This window comes from Aplidium turbinatum, chromosome 12, assembly GCF_918807975.1.
Source record: "Aplidium turbinatum chromosome 12, kaAplTurb1.1, whole genome shotgun sequence".
NCBI classification, from domain to species: Eukaryota; Metazoa; Chordata; class Ascidiacea; order Aplousobranchia; family Polyclinidae; genus Aplidium; species Aplidium turbinatum.
This window is the reverse complement of record NC_137483.1, coordinates 14,259,706-14,281,157: the sequence shown is the minus strand read 5'-3', so window position 1 is coordinate 14,281,157 and position 21,452 is coordinate 14,259,706. Positions and strand designations below refer to the sequence as shown.

Genomic DNA, 21,452 nt, shown 5'->3' with positions numbered 1-21,452 from the left:
CATAGAGCTTTCGCCCTTCACCGCTCTTAAGGCGGCTTCGTCAGTATTCTTACTCAAAAAGAGTTTTGTTTACAAAAATTGAACCTGACTGTTTTTATTTTCTCATTTTATTCGTTTGGTTGCATCCTACAGCACATCGATCCTAGTGTAATTTATGATCTGCAATGTTTGTTACACCGTGAAGTCAGAACAGAGGTTTAGAAACATCACTTTACTATTCGTAAATGTCTTTGCCGGCATTTCTTAGGTTATCGTACATAAAATGCCCTCGTTTTTAGTTTCTATACAATAACATAAAGGTGTTGTAAAACAGAGTGCTTGGTCATCTTTCAATCACTTTTATGACAGAGGTCGATTGCACCTGCCACAAAAAGGAAAAATTAAAGCTATTTATTTAATCTGTAGAAAACATAAGCTCGATCATGGCTACCAGGATATGCAACCTAGTTTGGCATAAGATACAGACCTTTGCAGATTATGTCGGCAGTTGATAGCAATCTAACAGAAGTTATGTTATATAACTTAGGAAGAGAATTAAATTTTGCTTTGCTATGCCATAAGCAGATGGTTGTATGATAGACAACTAAATATTTGACGGAATAACTTCATTTAAACAAACAATCGTTTATCTGTACTTCCCATTTGGCCGCCAAATGATGTACTCCCCATCATGTCATTCAACCACCTTCACGTATTCATACATGTAAGGTACTCCTGTGCAAAATAATTACTAGGTTAGGCTATAACTAAAACCATGCTTGATTTAACATAATTTTTATTCTTCTTGAATCCTAATCATTTTGCCAAAATTTTGGCAAAAGTGTTGAACAACCAAAATGTTGAACAACCAAAGCAAAGGTTAAGCGGATGCATTTGATAACGCAACAAAGGGTCCGGAGTCTGGACTGATTTTGTTGACTGTATCGGCCATATAGCCACACCAATCATTAAGATTCCTGAAACTAGCTGACACATCAGCGGTATTAATGTGAGTGAAAGGGCGTAAAAAAGATTAAAAAAGGGTTTTTCTTTCTTGCATACGTATTTTGTGAATGGCTGAAGCTAAATATTTTTGGCAGATTTTCATAATTTAACAATCAATTTTTTATATTGAAAATAGTTTTTGAAAAGATGAAAGTGGAAAAGGTTAGCCTTTCCAGCTTCCACTTGTTGCAAAACTAATTTTTTGGTGATGCAGGACAAAAGCCCATTAATAATTCTACCTAACAATAGGTGGAATTAATAATTAATATTGATTGCAGGCGACGTTTGGAATTACAGCAATTCACTCTTTTTTAACTTAAAACAATCTTGGCAGTAAATCAAATCTTGAACAATTTTTCTTTGTTCATGTCGACCATTTCAAACGAAACATGCCACATAAATCAAATTCTACATCTGGATAGATCAAGTTGTGCTAACGGCCAGTAGTGTTGCCAGGGGTCTATAGGAGGTATTTTTAGACCTGCTGGGTTCGAGGTGACTTTAGGAGCCGAAACCTTTCCAAAGGGCCGGAAACTGTTGAATAAAGTGCGTTTTTTAAAGTGTCTTAGCACTGAATTTGAGGCCCTAGGATAGAGGATCTGATCAGTACCGGGCCCAAATTATCCTCACAACGGCCCTGCTAACGATATGCTCAGTTATGCACTACCAACAACTTATCTAAAAAATAGATAAAAAACAATGAAAACTATTAATACTACAAAAAGTGTTCAATGCTAAGCAAAAAGACAAAGCAGAGCGAATTAAATCAAATATAGTTATTACTATCTGAAGCCTTTACAAATTGTTTCACCTGACGGATCATCAGAAGGTCTTATTCAAATAGAATAAAATAGATAATGTGCCTATTGCTTAATTACTTTTACATAAAACATGTTTTTTTTTTCAGGTTTTTTTGGTAGCGTTGAGACATCAGTTTTACCATAGGTGTTGTCAACAATGCTTGTGTACAGCTGATACCACAAAAATACCAGATTTAAAATGGGAAAAACAGATGGTTTGTTTTATATACCTCGTCAAAAACTGGCAAACGAAAATGAGTTGAAATTTCATCAAAAATTAGCAAAGATACATAAGCGGACATGTTTAGCGCAAAAAAATACTTCATGCATGAACCAAGCATTGAAAATCACGTTTAATAATTTATTTTCTTCCCCTGCGATTTTATTTGTATTAGTGTTCCTTTATCAAACTACTTCCGCATCGGCCCAACTACCTTCAAAAAATGTTGAACTAGATCGATGCCATCCGAACCGTACTGAAGAGAGACGGATATGTGAAAAGGGGATAATACTTCCCCTTTGGCCCCCAGGTGATACATCTCTCCTGACAAATGGGGACACAGTAGCCAGAGCCATCGTTTTTCTCATCACTCTTGTTTATCTCTTTCTTGGCGTTTCAATTGTTGCCGATCGCTTTATGGCATCCATTGAAGTAATCACTTCCAAAGAAAAAGAAGTAGTTTACAAAAATCGAAGCGGCGAAGAAGTAACAGCAACCGTTCGAATTTGGAACGAAACTGTTTCGAATCTTACTCTGATGGCACTTGGCTCTTCTGCTCCGGAAATCATGCTCTCTGTGATAGAAATCTGCGGGAAAGGATTCTATGCAGGAGATCTAGGGCCTTCGACCATTGTTGGAAGCGCATCTTTTAATTTATTCATCATTCTTGCCATTTGCATGTACGTTATACCAGATGGTGAAATAAGAAAAGTCAAGCATCCTCGCGTCTTTTTCGTTACTGCAACATGGAGCATTCTTGCGTATATTTGGCTGTACATTATCATCGCTGTCATCTCCGAGGGAATCGTTGAAATATGGGAAGGGGTTGTTACTTTTCTTTTCTTTCCAGTTCTCGTTGTCATAGCATGGATTGCAGACCGCCGACTCCTTGTGTACAAATTCATGTACAAACGATACAGAACACGAAACAAAAAGGTCATCGTAGAACACGAAGGAGGTCCGGACAGCAGACTTGAAGACGGAAGATGTGATGGGGATGGCGCTCTCCACTTGACCGAGCTTGGTGAAAATGGAGGACCTGCCAGTGATGATTACACTCCGATGGAAGACGTGTATATTGAGAGTGGAGCAGGAGAAATCGTGGATCCGGAAAGCAACAGGAGAAACATGATTAAACTGATGCGGGAATTGAGGAAAAAACATCCAGATGCGGACATGGCTGAACTAGCTCGACTGGCTAGCTCAGAAGCATTGGAGCATCAGCCTAAAAGCAGAGCTTTCTATCGAATTCAGGCGACTAGAAAAATGACAGGTGCTGGAAATATTCTTCACAAAGGAAAGGCCGAACACATGAAATCTGTGAGTTGAAGGATTTGAACCTAGATTTTATGTAATTGAGCTAGCAAACATGTATCAGTGTCCTTTCCCGTAGTAAATCATATAAAGTTTAGAATTCGTCAATCATTTGTCCCTCACATGTTTCTGTTTATTTATTGTACACTGTACAGTAGATAAGTTTTTTAGAACTTTTCATTTGAAATTGTATGAAAGGTGTGATATTTTTATGATTTTAACTAAGGCATGAAAGTCAACAAGAACAATTAGGCTTACGTTGCAATGTGTGCTCTTTTAGCTCAATACAATTAACAGAAAAGGTACCTGGTATCTAACAACTTAGTTCAGATAAGGGTCACGATAAGCGAGCGATAGGTGATTATTGCAAAGGCAAAGCATCGATTACATAGCAATCTTTTTATAAATAATGTTATATGCATTGCTTGATTGTTTATTAACATTGGCCATAACTCATGTTCTATGATCTTAGCAAGAGAACGTGTTGATTACGTTCTTATATGAAGAGCCAAATGCCAAAAGTCTTTTTTTATTTAAAAATAATTGACTCACACCTCTCAAGTGATCTCTTGACCCTTTAAGCAAAAGACTGTCTTTAAGTTCTTTAAGTTTCACAGCTGTGTATATAAATAGTCCTATTTAAGCAATATTGGTCTAAAATTAAATTAATTGGAAATTTCGCTTTTTTATGCATTTAGACCGAGAGCCTGGATAGCCTACAGGATCAAGATGATGCAGTAGCTAAGATTTTATTCGACCCGTCTGACTACAGAGTGCTGGAGAATTGCGGATTTGCCGAACTCTTTGTAAGAGTTGATTCATTTGTTTTTATTGATTTTCTATCGATCATTTTGAGCTTTTTTATGTTAACTGCTTTTACGTTGCTTCCAAACGGGGTCGATTTTATTTTGAACTGCGTCATATAATTACTGTACATGAGAAAGAAAGAAAGAAGACGTATATTAACATTGGTGTTCTGCCCATGCGCTTTGGTTTGAGTAACCCACCCACCCCCAACGCCTTTTGGCCGTAATTGAAGGTATTTGGAAAATTTTAGATACCAGGACACAGACAGTCTTCCGTTAAGCTTTTAAGACCAAAAGTAAATCTAATCTAATTAATTTCGATCAAAATTTGTTGACTATAACTTAAAGTTTTTGTTGTACTTTATTGCGCGTTTAAAACCATACTGGGTTAAAGCAGAAAAACCTTTCCATCTTGAAGTAAATTTATTAAAGAGCAGATCAATGAAACAAACATTGACCTTTGCTCTTGACAGAAGATTAATTTTACTGGTTTAATGACCAAAAAAAATTGTTTTACCAACAGCTGGTGTTTTAACGATCTGATACGTACAACACTAAAGCAAATTTACTCAATGTATTTGAGATTTGCGTGAGCCCACCATCCATCACATGTATGTATGAACGGTAAAATGCAAGACATTGACAAATGAGACCCTTCCATCCAGGTTTTTTCTTTCGCAGAAACATTTCTACCCTACCTCACCTCATGACAGTTTGTAAACACATACTTCCATGAGGTCGTTATGAAACGGGAAACTATTTGTAATAAATGCAATATATGACATTTCGTGCCTATTTTCTAGGGCTAATATCTACTAATAGAATATCCGCATAAAAGAATAAGTTTGAATACTGCTAATGTATTATAAGGGGAATTACAGACAAGAATTACATGTGCTTTTGATTATGTGATCATTGTATTGATTTTTATATGCGTAGAACAGAAAAATTATGTTACGGCTTATGACACAATTTTATTAAACTTTTGCTTAGAAATTTAGAATTATATCTTGGTGTTGAAGTGCGTTTCCACCTGTGACGTCATGAAAGCTCAAGGGATTCTACGGTTATTGTTCTTTATTGGCATGTGCATGTCTGTATATTTTTATTGCAAACGACTTTTAGGATTTACTTACATAATACTGTAGTGTAGTCGGGTGGCACATTTGTGAGGAAAAAAGGCATTACTGTGTTGATAGTGCAAACATGACTATGAGGCAACATGTCATTCAGCAGAAGTAAAACTGTTTTGCTGAAAAGAAATTTAACTTTAAGGTCAATGCGTTTCTTTTTTACTTTGATACCCACATTTAGATTCGTGGCAGCCTTGTCGACTGATTATCAAGTTCTACCAAGTAAAACACGAATGTTGCCAAAGTTCTCATTAAATTAAGTTTTCTTAATTGTGTAACAGGTGGTCCGAAAAGGCGGTGATCTCAATACCACTCTATTTGTTGATTATCGCACGGAGGAAGGCACAGCAAATGCTGGATCCGATTTTGAGTATGCGGAAGACACCCTTGTGTTCAAACCTGGCGAAACAGTGTGCACCATTAAGGTAAAGATTTTGGACGACGACATCTTTGAAGAAGATGAGTACTTTACCGTCCGTCTGTTCAACGTCAGGTCAGGCTCGGCCGATGGAATGTTTGACACTAACGTCAATTCTGACCAAATTGCAAAGTTGGAGCCACCAGCAATGGCTAAAGTTACCATTTTAGACGATGATCACGCTGGTGTGTTTTCCTTCACTCAAGAATCAGTTACAGTAAGTATTGGTAATCTACAATTAAATCGAATAGACATGGTTTTAAGGCTTATCAAAACTTATCCTAGACTTTTGAACATATGGAGTACAGCTCAGATACCAAAAGCTGGTAAATGTGTTTATTAAAATAAAATTTGAACCCGAGACAACATCAACATAATGTTTGTAAGATATTTATTGACATGACCATTATTATATGGATGGCCTGACCACGCGGTCACTTACATGGAAACTTGGAGAGGCTACACATATTGTGTACATTTCTTGATGCATGCAAGGATTCCAACCTTATTAGTAAAGAAGTTTGAAATAGTTTAGAACGTAGGCTACATGTTTATTGTCGTATTAACACTGGTGGTTATTGGATTGAAAGTGGAAAGTTTTATTATTAAAATATTTTCATAAAGTGGACTGTTTTATCAGCTCTTGTACAACTTGCATTTCCAAAATTCTATCAATGTGCAGCTGCGCAGTCTCACCTGTCTGTGAAATTGCAAGGAATTCTTCTGAGGTTATCGCTTTGAGCAAGCGTTATTGCAGAAAGTTATTTTTATACGGGTCACAGAAAGATTAGGCCTACTATAATTTCATTAGATTTTTATTTATATCTTGGCCTTGATTAAGAGAAACATCTTTGAAACAAAAATACTCCCCTCGCTTCCCAATAAAATATATTATTAAATTAATGTGCACCCTGAGGCGAAATTTCTTGTTTGTTTTATTATGTGACGTAAGAGTTGTTCGATTTGTCTCCCACGAGAGAGCAGCTGAATGATTCGAATATTTACAGATTTGTTATACTGACATGCTCCAGAACGCTGCATACTGCATTTTTCTTGAAAGAGCTTTGTAAACTGAACTCAAACTGTCTGGATGTTCATTGTACGCAATGGTGCAATAGTCCGCACCAATACACAATAACCATTCTTTTGCAAAAAAAGCATAATTAGATGCAAAACAGTTGTAAATATTCAGGCAAACTATTTTTAAGTTTTAGTTTCTTTTAATAATTTATTGATCAATCGTGTGAGCTACGCTGCTACCTCAGTTTGCTAAAAACAGAATGACTGCACGGTTAAAGTAATCAAAGTTCCCATGCTGCCCGGAGACAATAAAAGGGCTACACGATCTGCTTGTCAACTGTCACTCTGTGGCAATGGTGGAATTATCATTTAAAATGCAACAAACCATAACAGAACAATAAAAAAAATTATTATTCAGTGTGTGTAGTTAAAGGATAAAGTAAAATTTTTGTTTTATTATCTTGCATGAAGAATTAGTTTTGAAAGCAAAATTATCATTGCGAAACGTTGCTCAAGTTTTCTTAATGCTTTTGTAACTTTTGAATATGTTGAAGAATATTTCCTTCGGAAACATGTCTAGAGGACGCTACTTGTTGTTTGCTGTAAACAAAGCTAAGATACCAAACTATGATTTAGCCGTTTCCTTGAACAGCGTGCTTGACGCAAGACGCATGTTTGCTACTGCATGAAGGATAAACATATAAGCAACGCTTGGTTGATTTACGTATAGATAACGTTCCCATATTTTGTATATGAGATCATTCACCAGCCATCAACGCATTACGCAGCTTTGCTTACATGAAATAAATCTCAGAACGCAATTCACTTTTGCACCACTACCGTCAAATGCCATGACCAGTGTAAATTCGATCATGTCACGACGACAATGCATTATTCATTCAAGACATCATTACACGAGGAAGGGCTTCAAAAAATCACTTAATTTGCAATTAAAAATAGAAGTCGCTCGTTCTTACAGCAGTTAGACAAATACTAGGTTGTTCTCATTGAAGGAGAAACTTAATTAACACTCACAGCCATATTTTGATGTCATTTTGTTAATATGAAGGTCAACGAGGGCGTGGGAATCCTCAAGGTCGAAGTCCAACGCAACTCCGGGGCACGGGGTAAAGTTGTGGTTCCATACAGAACCGTGAACGGGACTGCAAAAGGAGGTGGAGAAGATTTTGTCGATGCAATCGGTGAACTGGAGTTTGACAATGATGAAACAACGTAAGAAGATTATTTATTTATTTAGTTTACATGTTTTTTGCCGTAGTGACACGACTACAACTTTTTCAGCTTGTTAGCCACATGTTTTATAAAAAGTATAATAGATTTGGGTACAAAAGAATGAATTATATGTTGTAAAGTCGTTACAAAACGTTAAGCATTTTTGTAGAAGGCTATTCATGCTTATGCCGAGTGGGTGACCATGCAAAAAGCCAATTTTACGGCCACCTTCAAACATGTCCATTAAGTGCCTTCTCAAATCCCAAAACACACTCATGTGCTCGCAATCAGATTTGAACCGGTGGACATTCTTTTGAGTTTTTAGGCAGACCCTGTGACAAATCCGTCTTTCAGGCAATACTCCTACAGTTTAGTTCAATGGTCGAAGTCATTGTGCTTAGCCAGACAACAAAATCCGTCATTTTTACATTGATTCAACGTCGGCAAAGTTGAATCAACGTAAAAATGAAAGATTTTGCTGTCTGGGTAGCAAGGTCAAGCGAACAGAGTCGCATTTCTGCTAAAAGATCCATCATTGTTACATTGATTCAACGTCTCAAAGGATGGGTTGGCTAGTGGAAATGGAGCCAAAAAAGAGGATTCATTCCTTTCATATAGCTGTGACATCACTAGGCGTTAAAGCGATGTAAATTATGCACCATCATCAGTTACTTAACTTGGAATCCACAACAGTGTTGCCAAGTGTGCCAGCGCAAAAGTGGCTATTGACACCACAACTTCAAAGTTTTAATGCGTTCAGCAACCAACGATTGTGTAGTTTTTGAAATCTGTTTTCTCATGAATCCACAGTAGGCCTATGTCTGCATCGAGTTTGTTTTTAAAAACTTGTTTCCATTTATTGGTGCACCGATAATTAATCATTCATAGCCTATTTAGTTGTCTAATTTTGTAACATGCAAACGGTATTATGTTTTTCTGATTGTCTGTGCAATTTATGGCATTCCTATTATTAATTATTTGGATGAGTGCCATCCTCTCTAATGGCCGTCTTTACTGTAGTCTGAGTCTGACATTATTTTGAATTATTGTTCACGAAATCTCTTCCTCATGCGTCTGCCAACCTTTCCCTATTGCAATTGGCAGACAATTTATCAGCGTACAAATAGTTGACGACGAAGAATACGAAAAGAATAAATGTTTTGTGCTTGAGCTCTCCCGACCGAAATGTATTGACGAAAGCCCAGGTTACGACTCAGGTTTGTCAGACAACAAAAGCAACGATTTGCTGTGCTACTGCTGTTGCTTGGCTTGGATCTCGGAACAAAACTTCAAACCAGCCACTTTGCGTCGATTTGACAAAGTCAGATCTGAAGTGAATTGGCTGTGTTTTTGTTCCGCACAGTATTCATTGTTGTGTAAAACGTGTTTATGCTACAGCTTTCAAACTCAGTCTTGTATAAGCATGACGATTTACTGTCGCATTCAGCTAATCAGTCCATTTTACAGTAATTTAAAGTCTGCATGTGTTAAATGAATGTAAAACGGTCTGACTTGCTGGCTTGGGTACTGCGTCAAGTCATATCGCAAAGTCACCTTGCCACTCATTGCTAAATGTGTGTGGTTGGCTTCTTTGTAGCATTTTTGCAGTTATGTGTTTCAGTTACCAACAAGACTGTGTACGAACAAGCTTAAACTTTAGCGCGCTGGCCAAGAAAACAATGTTGATATTGCGAAATAACATCATTTCTAAGTATAGGTATGCTGCTGCACGAAACAATAGACACACAGAGCCTATGTGACAAAGCCTTTTTTACGCTGCTTCAACAGAGCATAATTGAAAGTGCCCTAGTCCAATAAATCGAAATAACGAGCTTTTAATATTCCTCCATAATGTCAAAATGCCGCACTGCACACGCCGTGTCTGTGTGAATTGGCAAGGTTTGCAGACTGTATCTGCGTGACAGCCAGAAACGTGTTTTGGCTTTTATGGTTACGTTAATACGTCCTCACTTCTAATTAAAGCCTGCAGCAGCGTCGGTTTTTTTTTCAATGTATTAACATCAGCATGATTTAATACGTTATTTTAACGTTATATTGCAGTATCTTGCACAGACTTTAAGCTCATAAAATTAAATAGCTTGCGTAAGTAGGCTACAGGAGTGCTTTTGGCACAACTAGCTTATGAGTTTCTTACATTAATCCTTTTCTTCAATATAGCTGCAACTTGCCCGAATTGAGGAGGTCTCTGCCTGCTCTTCAAAGCTCTTTATGTTTTGTCTAAAGGCCCATCTTCAAGTAGTCTACATGAATAACACTTGAACAGAATTTAGTATCTTTATTTTCTAACTTAAAGCTGCATTTAATGAGTTGGCATTTAATTGTTGCTCATTTGTCTGAAAAAAAAAAATTGTAATCACAATTTGTTTGCAAAAAAATTGGTTTGAAAACGCTCAATTAAATCGTTAACTATACGAACAAAGACATGTACACAAAAGAGTTTATTGAAGCTGTAGGGAGCTGGTTCGATAAAAACCATTCAATGACAGATGCGTTCCCATACGATTAACAAATCAAAGATAACATGCAAATGCAATGCAAGCCTACATGGTAACATGCAAGGATTACAAGGTAGCCTACTGATAGCAACCTACGTTGCGAAAATAATGTGCGGTGGCTTTTGAAGGGTGTAAAGATTAAAACCAAAACACTGAAATAAAGCGCACAAATCGTTGAGATAGTGACTGCAAGTAAAACAATTTATGTTTCTTTAAAGTGGTATTAAAAAAAATTCTAAAATATTAAAAATAGCACTTCTAAATATATAGCGTCTTTCTCCTTGTGTGTGTTTATTAAATCACACCAACAAGGATCAATCAATGAATTATTGATGCTCTTCTTAACAAGAGGCGAGCTTACGCAAAATAAAAACAATCAAAAGCGATGGGTCTATGACGACCGGCCAGTAACAGTTTAGGGTTAAATAATGCATTTCTTTCCAACAGTATCGACATTATTCACAACAGAATATCTCACACAAAATTCATGGTATTTACCATATCAGTGCAAACCATAAATGTTTAACCAGAAATATACCAATATTGAGTGTTTAATACAATAATAGTGGCCTATTAGTATATTGTACTGCAGTTTGTCAGTTTGCTCAGCTCTAGATTAGAAAACAAATAAAAACGCTGCAGTACTTCACCTTTTACACAAAGTTTTAAAAATATTTAAGAAAAATCTAGATGCATTTTTTCTCAACTTCCATTGACATTTTTTTTTAAAGATTTTCGATCATGCATAGGAGTAGGAGCCAAGAGTGCAGGAGTGCAACCGCACCCCAAACTTTTCAATTAAGCTAGTCGAAAATTAGGGCAAATGTGATGAGAATTTGGGCAAGAACTTGAAAGAACTTTCAGACTTTCAAACTTTCTGAAAGAACTTTCAGTATGTTTCAAAAACTTCATTACGACTGAACTTATTTTGGACTTTTTGTTCAAATGATGGTTATGCAAATGTCAAATGAAGTGCAACCGCATCTTAATAAGATTGAACTTATTTTTGATTTTTGCTCAAATAATCAAAATTATACTAGACTATTTGGAGCGGTGTGGAATTTTTAATCAGGTGGTCTATGCTTTGTTGCAAAATATATTTGGGCGCATTTAATTGTATTTGAGCATGAATTTCTTTGCACCACCAAAAAGTAACTTTCCCCTACGCCTATGCTACCATGTAATAAATAGTTGAGCTAGTTTGTTATGTTTGTAACTTATTTGTTCCAGCCATTTCCTTCACTCACTGCTGTGTTGTAATGCAGTTTTGTGCTTTTGTATTTTGCATGTACGGTGTGGAATAACTAGCGTGAAGCCAATACGAGTCATCATTGTGGATAATAACAAATATTACAAAAAAATAAAATTTAAAATCAAGTTGGGGATCCCTTATTCCAAGAGCAAACCAGCAAGTATGTATAAAAGAAATTTTAGGCAAGAAGTTTTTTGCAGTCTTGCTCGAATTCGAAGATATGTAATTGAACCAGATAGCGATTGATATCTTCTGCATGGAAGCGGACTTGCAAAGGTGTTGAGTGTTTTTATATGTTTAATTGCGTAGAAGTTTGACGAACTGAATGCAAAGCATCATATCCAGCATGGCATGTAAATGTGTGATCATGCAAGATTCTCGTCCTAAAGCGTTGAGCTATCCAAACTTGGACTGTTCAAAACGATTTTACTTTTGATCAAAGCGATTTTTTTTTTTACATAGAAATTAATTTGAAACTAAATCAAGACAAGGATAGTGCCGAAACCAAAGGCATTATTTTGAAATATTTATATTTTTAAACAGCCCTAACCTGAAGATGAAAGCCAAGCAATGATTTTGATACAGTAGTCTCCGCTTGTTAAGCCCATGTCGGGACCGGATGATTTTGGGCTTATTAAGTGGGTGGGCTTATTAAGCAGGGAGCGAGTTTCTGCCATTCCTATAGACCAGTTGTTTCCAACCTGGGGTCCGCGGACCCCTTGGGGGTCCGTGAGAAAGCATTTGGGGGTGCGTGATTACCTTGATGAATTTTGGAAAAAAAACAAAAAGCCATCTTTATAATTTCATTTCTCTCATTAAATTTGCTTACGCTGAAAAGTTTCGGCATGGCACTTTGGGTCACCTTAATATTCAAATACTGCTGACATTTCTTGAACAATTCTTCATTTTCTTATTTGAGCAACTGTTTAACCTAATATTTTCCGCAGGAGTCATAACAACAATGCAATATGACACAGTAGGCCTACAGTAGTTGAGTAGCATAATTACAATAGTCAATAGTATGTTAATTGAGTTTCATGCAAAATTTAGGTAGGGGTCCGCAGGATTAATAATTTGTCTAAAGGGGTCCGTGACAACAAAAAGGTTGGGAACCACTGCTATAGACATAATTGAACAAATTGACTATGGCCGACTGTACTGGCCTATGGCTAAAAGTTGCTAAATCTGTTAATACTGTACACAACAATTGATTCTTTCCAAAAATTGCGATTTTTCCAAGTTGTGTCAGCAACGAGCCGTGTTTTGTACAACCCGGCGAAATGAGATCCAAGTTAAACGGTTTGTGACAAAACAGTTAAATTAAGAACTGACTTCGCATCGTCATGAATCGTAAAATTGTCCTCAGTGAGACGAAAAGTATTAAATTGTGACTCCTTTTTACACAAATTCTAGCAGATGTAATCGAAAATCAGCCTTATTAAGCGAGGTTTTGGGCTTAAAAAGAGTTTTGTTTTTATTACAAGAATGAATGAGAGTAATTCCGCACCAGACCAAATTGGGCTTAATAAGCGGGGACTACTGTAGTACGAATTGTTTATAAACGAATTTATGTCTCATAATTTTGCAACGTAGGCCTACGTCGTTAAACACTAGCTTGGAAATAGGCTGTTCACATAAATATGTACAATTGAAAACGGAATGATATGTAGGCCTATACATGTAGTGCTTATGAATGCAGGCTAGTAAAAATGTGGATGTCCACGATGGTTCGTTCATTCTCTTCATATGAAGGATGCTTTTAAAGTTTTATTTTAATCGTAGTCGTTTGCTTTGCATCTACTTGTCAATTCTAATCGAATTTCATTCACTATTTGCGCCAAAAGTATCTTATCCAATGAAAGTAGGAGATTAAAATTACAAATTTAAGTACCCCTCTTGTAAATCATATTAGTTGAAGGAAGAGTTTTATCGATTTTTCTTTTTCATAAAACCTTCTCAATCATATCTCTCCTCTGTCAATTAATCCCATTGCTTTGGTTTGCTATAAAATTTATAACATTTTCCTATTGATTATATTTGAACGGCTTTCGCAAGTCCATTTCGCTTGGGCTGCTTGCTTGCGTGGTTGCTCAAAAAAAAGTTAGTCATGACTATTCTTTGTTTCAAAAATTCTTTTTACTCAATAACAAGATTTTTTCAAAACAAAATTAATTTAAAAAAGTTAAATTGCCAGATTAAATTAAAAGCTTGCAGATCGAAATTAATGCGACGTATAGGCTATCCGCGTTTAATTTAAAATTCATAGGCTACAGTTTACTTTGCAGATTTATACATATTGTTTATGGTTTAAACGAGTTACCTCTCTACCCAAATTGTATTATACATATAGTCTACTACACTACTGCATAAACAAAATACGGGGACCTAAAACCTTATATTGTACCTGTAGATATGATTCACCAGCTCTTTCAAATTATCTAGGTACTGATGTGGGCAGTAATCCGAGCATTAATAAAAATAAACCTCTCACTCAAGAGGAGGAGGAAGAAAGAAGGATAGCAGAATTGGGAAAACCAAGATTAGGAGAACATCCGTCCATCGAAATCATTATAGAAGAAAGCTACGAGTTTAAGGTAAGACATACAGCTTGCTGTTAAGTTGATCGTTTTTGAATCAGTAGTCTTCAATAAGGAGATAAAGGAGAAGTTTTGGGAAGACTAGTAAAGACTTCCTCAGGAGTATCAATTTTACATTAGGCGACACAAAGACTAAGCACTTTGTACATTTTGAAGGAACAGTTTACCCCTTGAAATTCGCCGTTCCTAAAAGTGTGCTAAGTAGGCTACCCAAATTTCCTACTGTTCTTTCAAACCACGATACGTTCCATCGAACACAAAAATTGGCTGTCTTTGTTTTATCTGTAGTCCCAGTTTTTTTCAATTTGATTTTGTGTGCATGATTGGGAATGTATGAGAGGTAAGATTTCGAACGACTGTTTTAGACTTAAGTCTACTGCTAATATAATATCATTGCAGATCAGTTTGAGACAACATTTTTATTTTAGAACACTGTGGACAAACTGATAAAGAAAGCGAACCTTGCGGTAATTGTAGGAACTTCTTCGTGGAGAGAACAGTTTGTTGAAGCCTTGTCTGTCAATGGAGGTTAGACCTTTAATTAATTAAAAAAAAACATCAAACTATTTCCATAAGCCTATATACAGGACGAGATCTCCTTCTCCTCTCTCTCTGTGTCTTTGTTTCTTTCTTTCTTATGCATCGGTGCTTGCAAGAGGATGGATCATGTCAGAAGACACAAAACAATTTATAGAAACAGGATTTACTTTCAGACTTCTCCACAACTAAACATGGAGGAACAAATGCTGAGTGACGGAAGTGTATTGCTCACTTGGATAAAAGATAGCTTACGTGGTGAAATGCTGTACCAGTACGCAAACCATGATTGTGATGGACACAGTTTAATACAAGAACATCGATTCTTGCCATGATAAAAATGCGATGTTTGGTGATATTTGCATTGAGCCGATGGTTGTCACTTGTCAGTATGCTGACAGTTACATCTACTTAAGCTATAGGCAGCTAGAACCTCATCAAATGTTAAAGTTTTTGAAAAGTTCACCTACTGTACTCTTAGAAAACTTGGAAGAAATTCTATACCGTATTTTCAACTTCTCTGTGCTTTGCAGGAGAAGATAGTGACGAAGAGGATGCAGATGCACACCCAACATGTATTGACTACGTCATGCATTTCTTAACAGTTTTTTGGAAAGTATGTTTTTCAACTTTATTTTTTTATTTCATTGTTTCAAACGCGCTTTCTTTCGCCACGATAGCTCCGTTTGAATACTCCATAAATAAAGCTTCCCGTAGACAAAAAAAAAAAAACTATTTTCTTCATAAAGTTAAAACTGCTTTATTTAGTTTGTTGGATGTTAAAAATGTCGCACATTTTTCAGCTCTTGTTTGCGTTCGTTCCTCCCACGGATTACTTTGACGGCTGGGCGTGCTTCACTGTCTCGATTATTATGATTGGACTTTTAACCGCTGTCATTGGAGACGTTGCATCGCAGTTTGGCTGCATCGTGAACTTAAACGATGCTGTTACAGCGGTGACATTAGTTGCCATGGGAACCAGCGTTCCGGGTAGGTGGGGTGTTTTTATGACGTGTTCAAGATTTCATTCGAAACCACAACGGAACATTAGAGAGATCAAATAATTTGCAAACGAGACCAAAAAATATCAAAATCTGGCATTTTGTAAGTGTGGCCTACATTAGTCTAGGTGAAAACAAAATAAATCGTGAAGGAGTTTCTCTTTATGCCGATGGCTAGCTGTGAGGTTGGTAGTGGTGTAAAGCTGCTCCTGCAATTAGTTTGATGGAAAATAATTTTCTCGATGAACCTGCTTACAAAGCGCTTTGATTTATCAGAAAGTTATGCGTTATTTTATATTTTGCAGATACTTTTGCCAGCAAGGTAGCAGCGGTCGGAGATCAATACGCGGACGCATCAATTGGAAATGTAACAGGATCAAATGCTGTAAACGTTTTCCTCGGCATAGGAATCGCTTGGACTATTGCTGCTATATACTGGGCTGTCACAGGACGCGAGCCAAGCGAGAGAGTATTTCGAGTGGAGCCTGGAAATTTAGCATTTTCCGTGACAGTGTTTTCAGTCTTTGCCATATTTGCTATAATTGTGCTGATGATCAGAAGAAAATCGAAAAGTATCGGCGGAGAACTTGGCGGTCCACGAACACCAAAAATAATCAGCGCTGTAATTTTTGTGATGCTATGGGTGGTGTATATTCTCTTGGCAGCATTGGACAGTTATTGTATTATCAAAACCTTCTAAAAGGGGCAGTGAATCAAAACTGGTAGACAGCAGCGGATATTTGCCATGAACGCCAAGCCAAGGTTATTTGCTGTGGAGCCACTGGGTGAACTACGGGTTGGCCGAACAATAAAGTCTTCATGGCCTACATTGTTTTATTCGTCTGTTTGTCAGTTGACTTGCTTCTGTGTTTCGTTTGCACAAAATCATCAAGATTGCACAATTGCATCTCAAGATTCAAAATCATGTTTGCTTTGCATGTTAAAAGCAACGCAACTGCACAAAACCTGTTCATTGATTGATATGAAATATATCTAAACATTTTTTAACATCTCCTTGTGAAAACATCCAATTTTGACAGTTTTTTCGGTTAGTGATTAGGAAATCATTTGCCAGCCAGCATGACGTAAATTTTTCAACAAACTCACTTCAACAAGATTGTCCTGGCAACTTGACACAGTGGCGTAGCTAAAAGACAATTGTAGGGGGCAAGAGCAATTGTTGGAGACAAATATTTTAATATTAAATACGGTACAGCCAAACATTTATGAAACATCATTCAGCATGTAATAAGTTACAATGTCATTAAAATGTTGCAATAGTTTGAAAACAAACTTTTTGATAGACAAGATACAATTTGGGGAGGATTACTCCCCAAAAACCTCCCTCTGTGGCTACGTTCCTGATTTGACATGTACGATAAACCCATTAATTTATGTTTAACGTAGACAATTTCAGCCAAAAAAGATCTATGGAAGATACTAGGACTAGAGTATAAACGAATTTGAGGATTTATGTTTTCCTCAGCTACACATGTTCTACAAATTGTTATTCAGTAGCCTACCTGGTAGATCTCAAACTAATCTACACTCGTTTTTTAAGAATTGGAGTTTCATCGTTTTACGCTCAAGTAGGCCTATGCAAAGCTTAGAAGGTTGTTGTAAAGTAGAAATCAACAAAAGAAACTTATCAGTTTTCAGTTTATGCGTTTTAAGTAAGATGTTCTTACTGCAATTCGTAGACACGTCAAGTCCTATCGCTTCTCATTTCGCTTGTGCTACTTTTACCCTACATCAGCTGATGAATTTAAGAAGACTACCACGCATGCAGACAATGCCGGACAACTTTACATTAATTATTCAATTAAAAGTAGGCTATATAGCCTATCTGCAGTTAACATCGACCGCACACAAGACAGCGGGGTTACTCCTTTTTTATCACTAACTTTACGCATGTGTATTTTTTTAGCTACATAAATTGATCTTTTTTTACATCAATTTAACGTCTGCAGAATGTTGTAGCTGCATGTTATTCACTTTATGTCATTTCACTCAGCATACCTTATTTTTATCCATCATCTCATGTGCCCAGCACAATCGATTATACAAAAATAACTTGAGGTGATCGAATATTAAGTAATTCTAAATTAAACTGATATTTCCAAGTGACAGGTGGTACAAATTACAAACTTTAACCTAATCAGATCAATCGTATGGCTTCACTAGGTATGACCACGCTGCTTCAGCGTAAACAAAGAAGTTTCGAGATGATTGAAACTGTCTTGTGTGGTCTATGTTTGCCATTGCACCCCACTGCGCATGTATGAAGGAGAGGGGAGGTGAAGAAAAAGGTGGCTTTGAATCCTTTCCCAGGCAGAGTATTTCACATAGCTTATTTTTGGACGTGCATACAGGCCCGGATTTAGGGGGGGCAGAGGGGGCAGTTGCCCCGGGCCCCCCGACTTTTGAAGGGCCCCCCTAAGTGGAAAAAAATGTGATTTTGTGTTATTTTTTTTCTTTTAGCCTTTAAAGTTTCTGTAAAATGCTGTGTAGTACTGGACTGATGCTACTGTAGATGTAGAGATGGTTTTTGCACGGGGGCCCCCCGATTTAAAAGTGCCCCGGGCCCCCCATCAGCTAAATCCGGCCCTGCGTGCATAGCATGTTTATTATATCAAGTGTTGAATATAGTTAATCATTTTTTTAAAAATAGCTTAAAAATTGCAACAGTTACACTCAAAACTTGTCGTTTATGAGTTCATGGCCATCAAATCTGTCTAGCATACATTGATTCAATGTCTGAAGATGTTAATCAATGTAAAAATGACAGACTTGTTGCTTGGGAACAACGTAATATCTGCCAGCAGCTGTGTCAAGCACGAGGAAACTTTTTATGCCGTTATGGAACGTTTGTAATCTTCCTGCATTAGTCTGCAATCTTCCTGCATTAGTCTGCAATTCAATTTCAATGGTTGTAACGTTACCAAGTTTTCTTTGCGTGACGGAACTATTAATAGGCTATCGGTCTTAACTTGTGACATTCAAAAAAAGATTATTGTTGATAGCCTACCATCCATACTTCACATCGTCTACTCAGTAGAATCTACCGCATGTCTTCTTTTTTTTGAAGCCCTTGAAAACTACCGAGAAATTTCCTAAAATATAAAAATTCAAGTGCAAGTGACGAAACCTAAACGTTTTAACTCGTATTTAAGCAGCCTCTCAAAGGATAGAACTTGAACCTGGCACCTTACGTTACTGACGTAGACCGAAGCGTCGTAATATGTTTGAGTCAATTTGTTTTACGTGACAGCTAAAAATTTTGCACCTAGATAAGTTTTTGGCATCAAAGTCTTGTGACTTCAAACGAGTGTTGTTGGTATCAAATTTATCGTTGCCTGTACATTTTCGGCTACTCGTAACTTACTTCTATTTGAAGTAAACCTTCCGCTGTTGTAACAGCGTTCAGTTTGAAAATTTTCAGTTGTGTAAATTTCTGTGTATAGCACCTGTATTTACTGCAAACTGCAGTTCATATTTTGAAAATAGTTCACCGTGTGTAGGTTATGCTACATATCATTATTTATTACTAGATTTTTGTACAAAATGATTATATAGTTGTAATGTTATTTTGACGTGTGGGCTAATATCAACTGCAGTCATACACTTGGAGTGTTTTCAATTACGAAGTTCTATATTTCTTATGTAGTCGTCAGTATTGAGCATGATTTTGTTGCAAAAACACAAGTACACGACCCATCCAGTAATGCTATCCTACTTAAGCTAAAGAATGACGAGAATGTAATAGATTGAGTTTACTCAAGTTCACAAACAAAAGTAATGAATCAAACCTTGATGTCAAAAAGGATTTCCAAGTAAAACTGTTAACCAGCACTGGAGCTACATTATGCACCTAACATTCTCGTCATTTCACAATGTAGCCTACAGGTACAGTAGCCTAGATATTTAATTACATGTATTAGCCTGATACTGTGAGTTCGCTGTGGTACTAGCGAATTTGCACTAGCTTTCGGACCACAGTTCCCTAGCCATGTGCTATGACGAATGGTGTTGAAGTCAGTGGGTCGTTGTTTAATGCGCTCTTTTGTTTGGCTTGAGGCTGCTGTCTGTTGAGTTTCTGTGTTGTTAGTAGTTATTGCTGTGAAACTATGTTGAACCACAATTAAAAGATTAGGTGACATAGTTCTTCTCTTGCGGCGCGGTTGTTGATCTTTGAAAATGACCTTTTTGAAGCGCAATTGTACCGCGTCGTGTTCTCTGGCAATGATTGTAAATTTAGTCGGCGAGGCACTTTTGTTGATGATCAAAAAACCGAACTCTGATCTGAGCTTGGGTGTTCTAGTAGACAGAGTTCGAAGATCAACAGCCGCGCCAAAAGGGAAGAACAATGTCACCCAGTCTATTAACCAAGTGATTGAACAAAATTTCACAGCAATAACACCACAAAAACTCAACACCATTCATCATAGCACATGACTAGGGAACTGTGTTCCGAAAGCTAGTGCGATTCGCTATTAGAGAGAGAGAGAGAGATATTGTTTATTTGCCTTTCTAATACGACTCGATATAAAGAAACACAATTACATACAAATCAAAATATGGCAATAGAAAGGTCTGGCAGCACCGAACAACCTTGCGGTTAACCAGTCAAGGTGCTGCCTGTCATCAGTCATCTTACATTGCAGCATCAGACATTATAACTGTATCAATAAAATATAATGATGGATGGAACAGTAGCTTCGAAATCGAATTGTATATATAAGGTTTTGTAGAATATTGAATCAAGACCAGCTGGGAAAACATGAGCATATAATGAATCATATCGTTTAAGAACACAAATACGAGGTTACATGAGATAAAATAATTTAACTGAACGATTTAATAAGAACTTAACAAGGTAATTTTATAAAGTTTTTTAAACAAAGCTAGGTGTTTGCTTTTAATACATTCATCCAATTCACTCCACAATTTAGTACCCCGATGTGTCAGAAGATTGTGTGCCACGGATTTGTTTAAATATTACCATTACCACAGCGAACACATTACTATTACCACAGCGAACTCGCAGCATCAGGCTAAAACAGGTTGTTAATGTCTATATTGTGAAATGACGAAGATGTAAGGTGCAAAGTAATGTAGCTCCAGTGCTGGCTAATATTTTTACTTGGAAACCCTTTTTGAAATCAAGGTTTGATTCATTACTATTGTTTGTGAACTTGAATATTGAATCTAAATGACTTGTGATGGGTTCTGATATGATCATATCGGAAGTCATAGACCAGTGTATTGAAAGTTACAGAGCAGACTTTTAAGTTAAGTACTAAGTAGCCTAGTTACAGCTTAATTTAACTTTTTGCTCACGAGAGCAAACTGTGAGCGGTTGCGACCTACTGTAACTTTTTGCTCAGGAGAGAAAACTTGTGTCTATGTTTAGCCTTCATCCAAAGATAGCGTAGATTAGGTTGCCACGTCAGTCAGATGTTATCGCAAACGTGACTCATAAATCCGTGAACTTTTTAAGAAAACTGGGCCAAAGTGAATGATTTTCATTGAGAACATCGAATGACAAATTTGATTGCAGAAAACGTGAATCTACCCATAAAGGGCGTTTTTCTAACTGACACAGATTTGCACGATATCAT

At 36.8% G+C, this 21,452-nt stretch overlaps 1 protein-coding gene across 2 annotated transcripts; it reads left to right on the top strand.

Moving 5' to 3' along the window:
* Positions 1-2,103: 2,103 nt before the first annotated feature.
* Positions 2,104-19,455, top strand: LOC145781420 (sodium/calcium exchanger 3-like). 2 transcript variants are annotated; one of them, XM_082593205.1, is made up of 10 exons: positions 2,104-3,324; positions 4,017-4,124; positions 5,539-5,892; positions 7,765-7,928; positions 11,753-11,856; positions 14,139-14,290; positions 14,722-14,821; positions 15,364-15,446; positions 15,634-15,820; positions 16,137-19,455. In XM_082593205.1, exons 1-10 carry the CDS (start codon positions 2,113-2,115, stop codon positions 16,529-16,531), a joined length of 2,859 nt encoding a protein of 952 aa, XP_082449331.1. In that variant the 5' UTR covers positions 2,104-2,112; the 3' UTR covers positions 16,532-19,455. The 2 variants fall into 2 exon arrangements, with proteins under 2 accessions (XP_082449331.1, XP_082449330.1); XM_082593204.1 differs by lacking the exon at positions 11,753-11,856 and adding an exon at positions 9,033-9,145.
* The last annotated feature ends 1,997 nt before the right edge of the window (positions 19,456-21,452 follow it).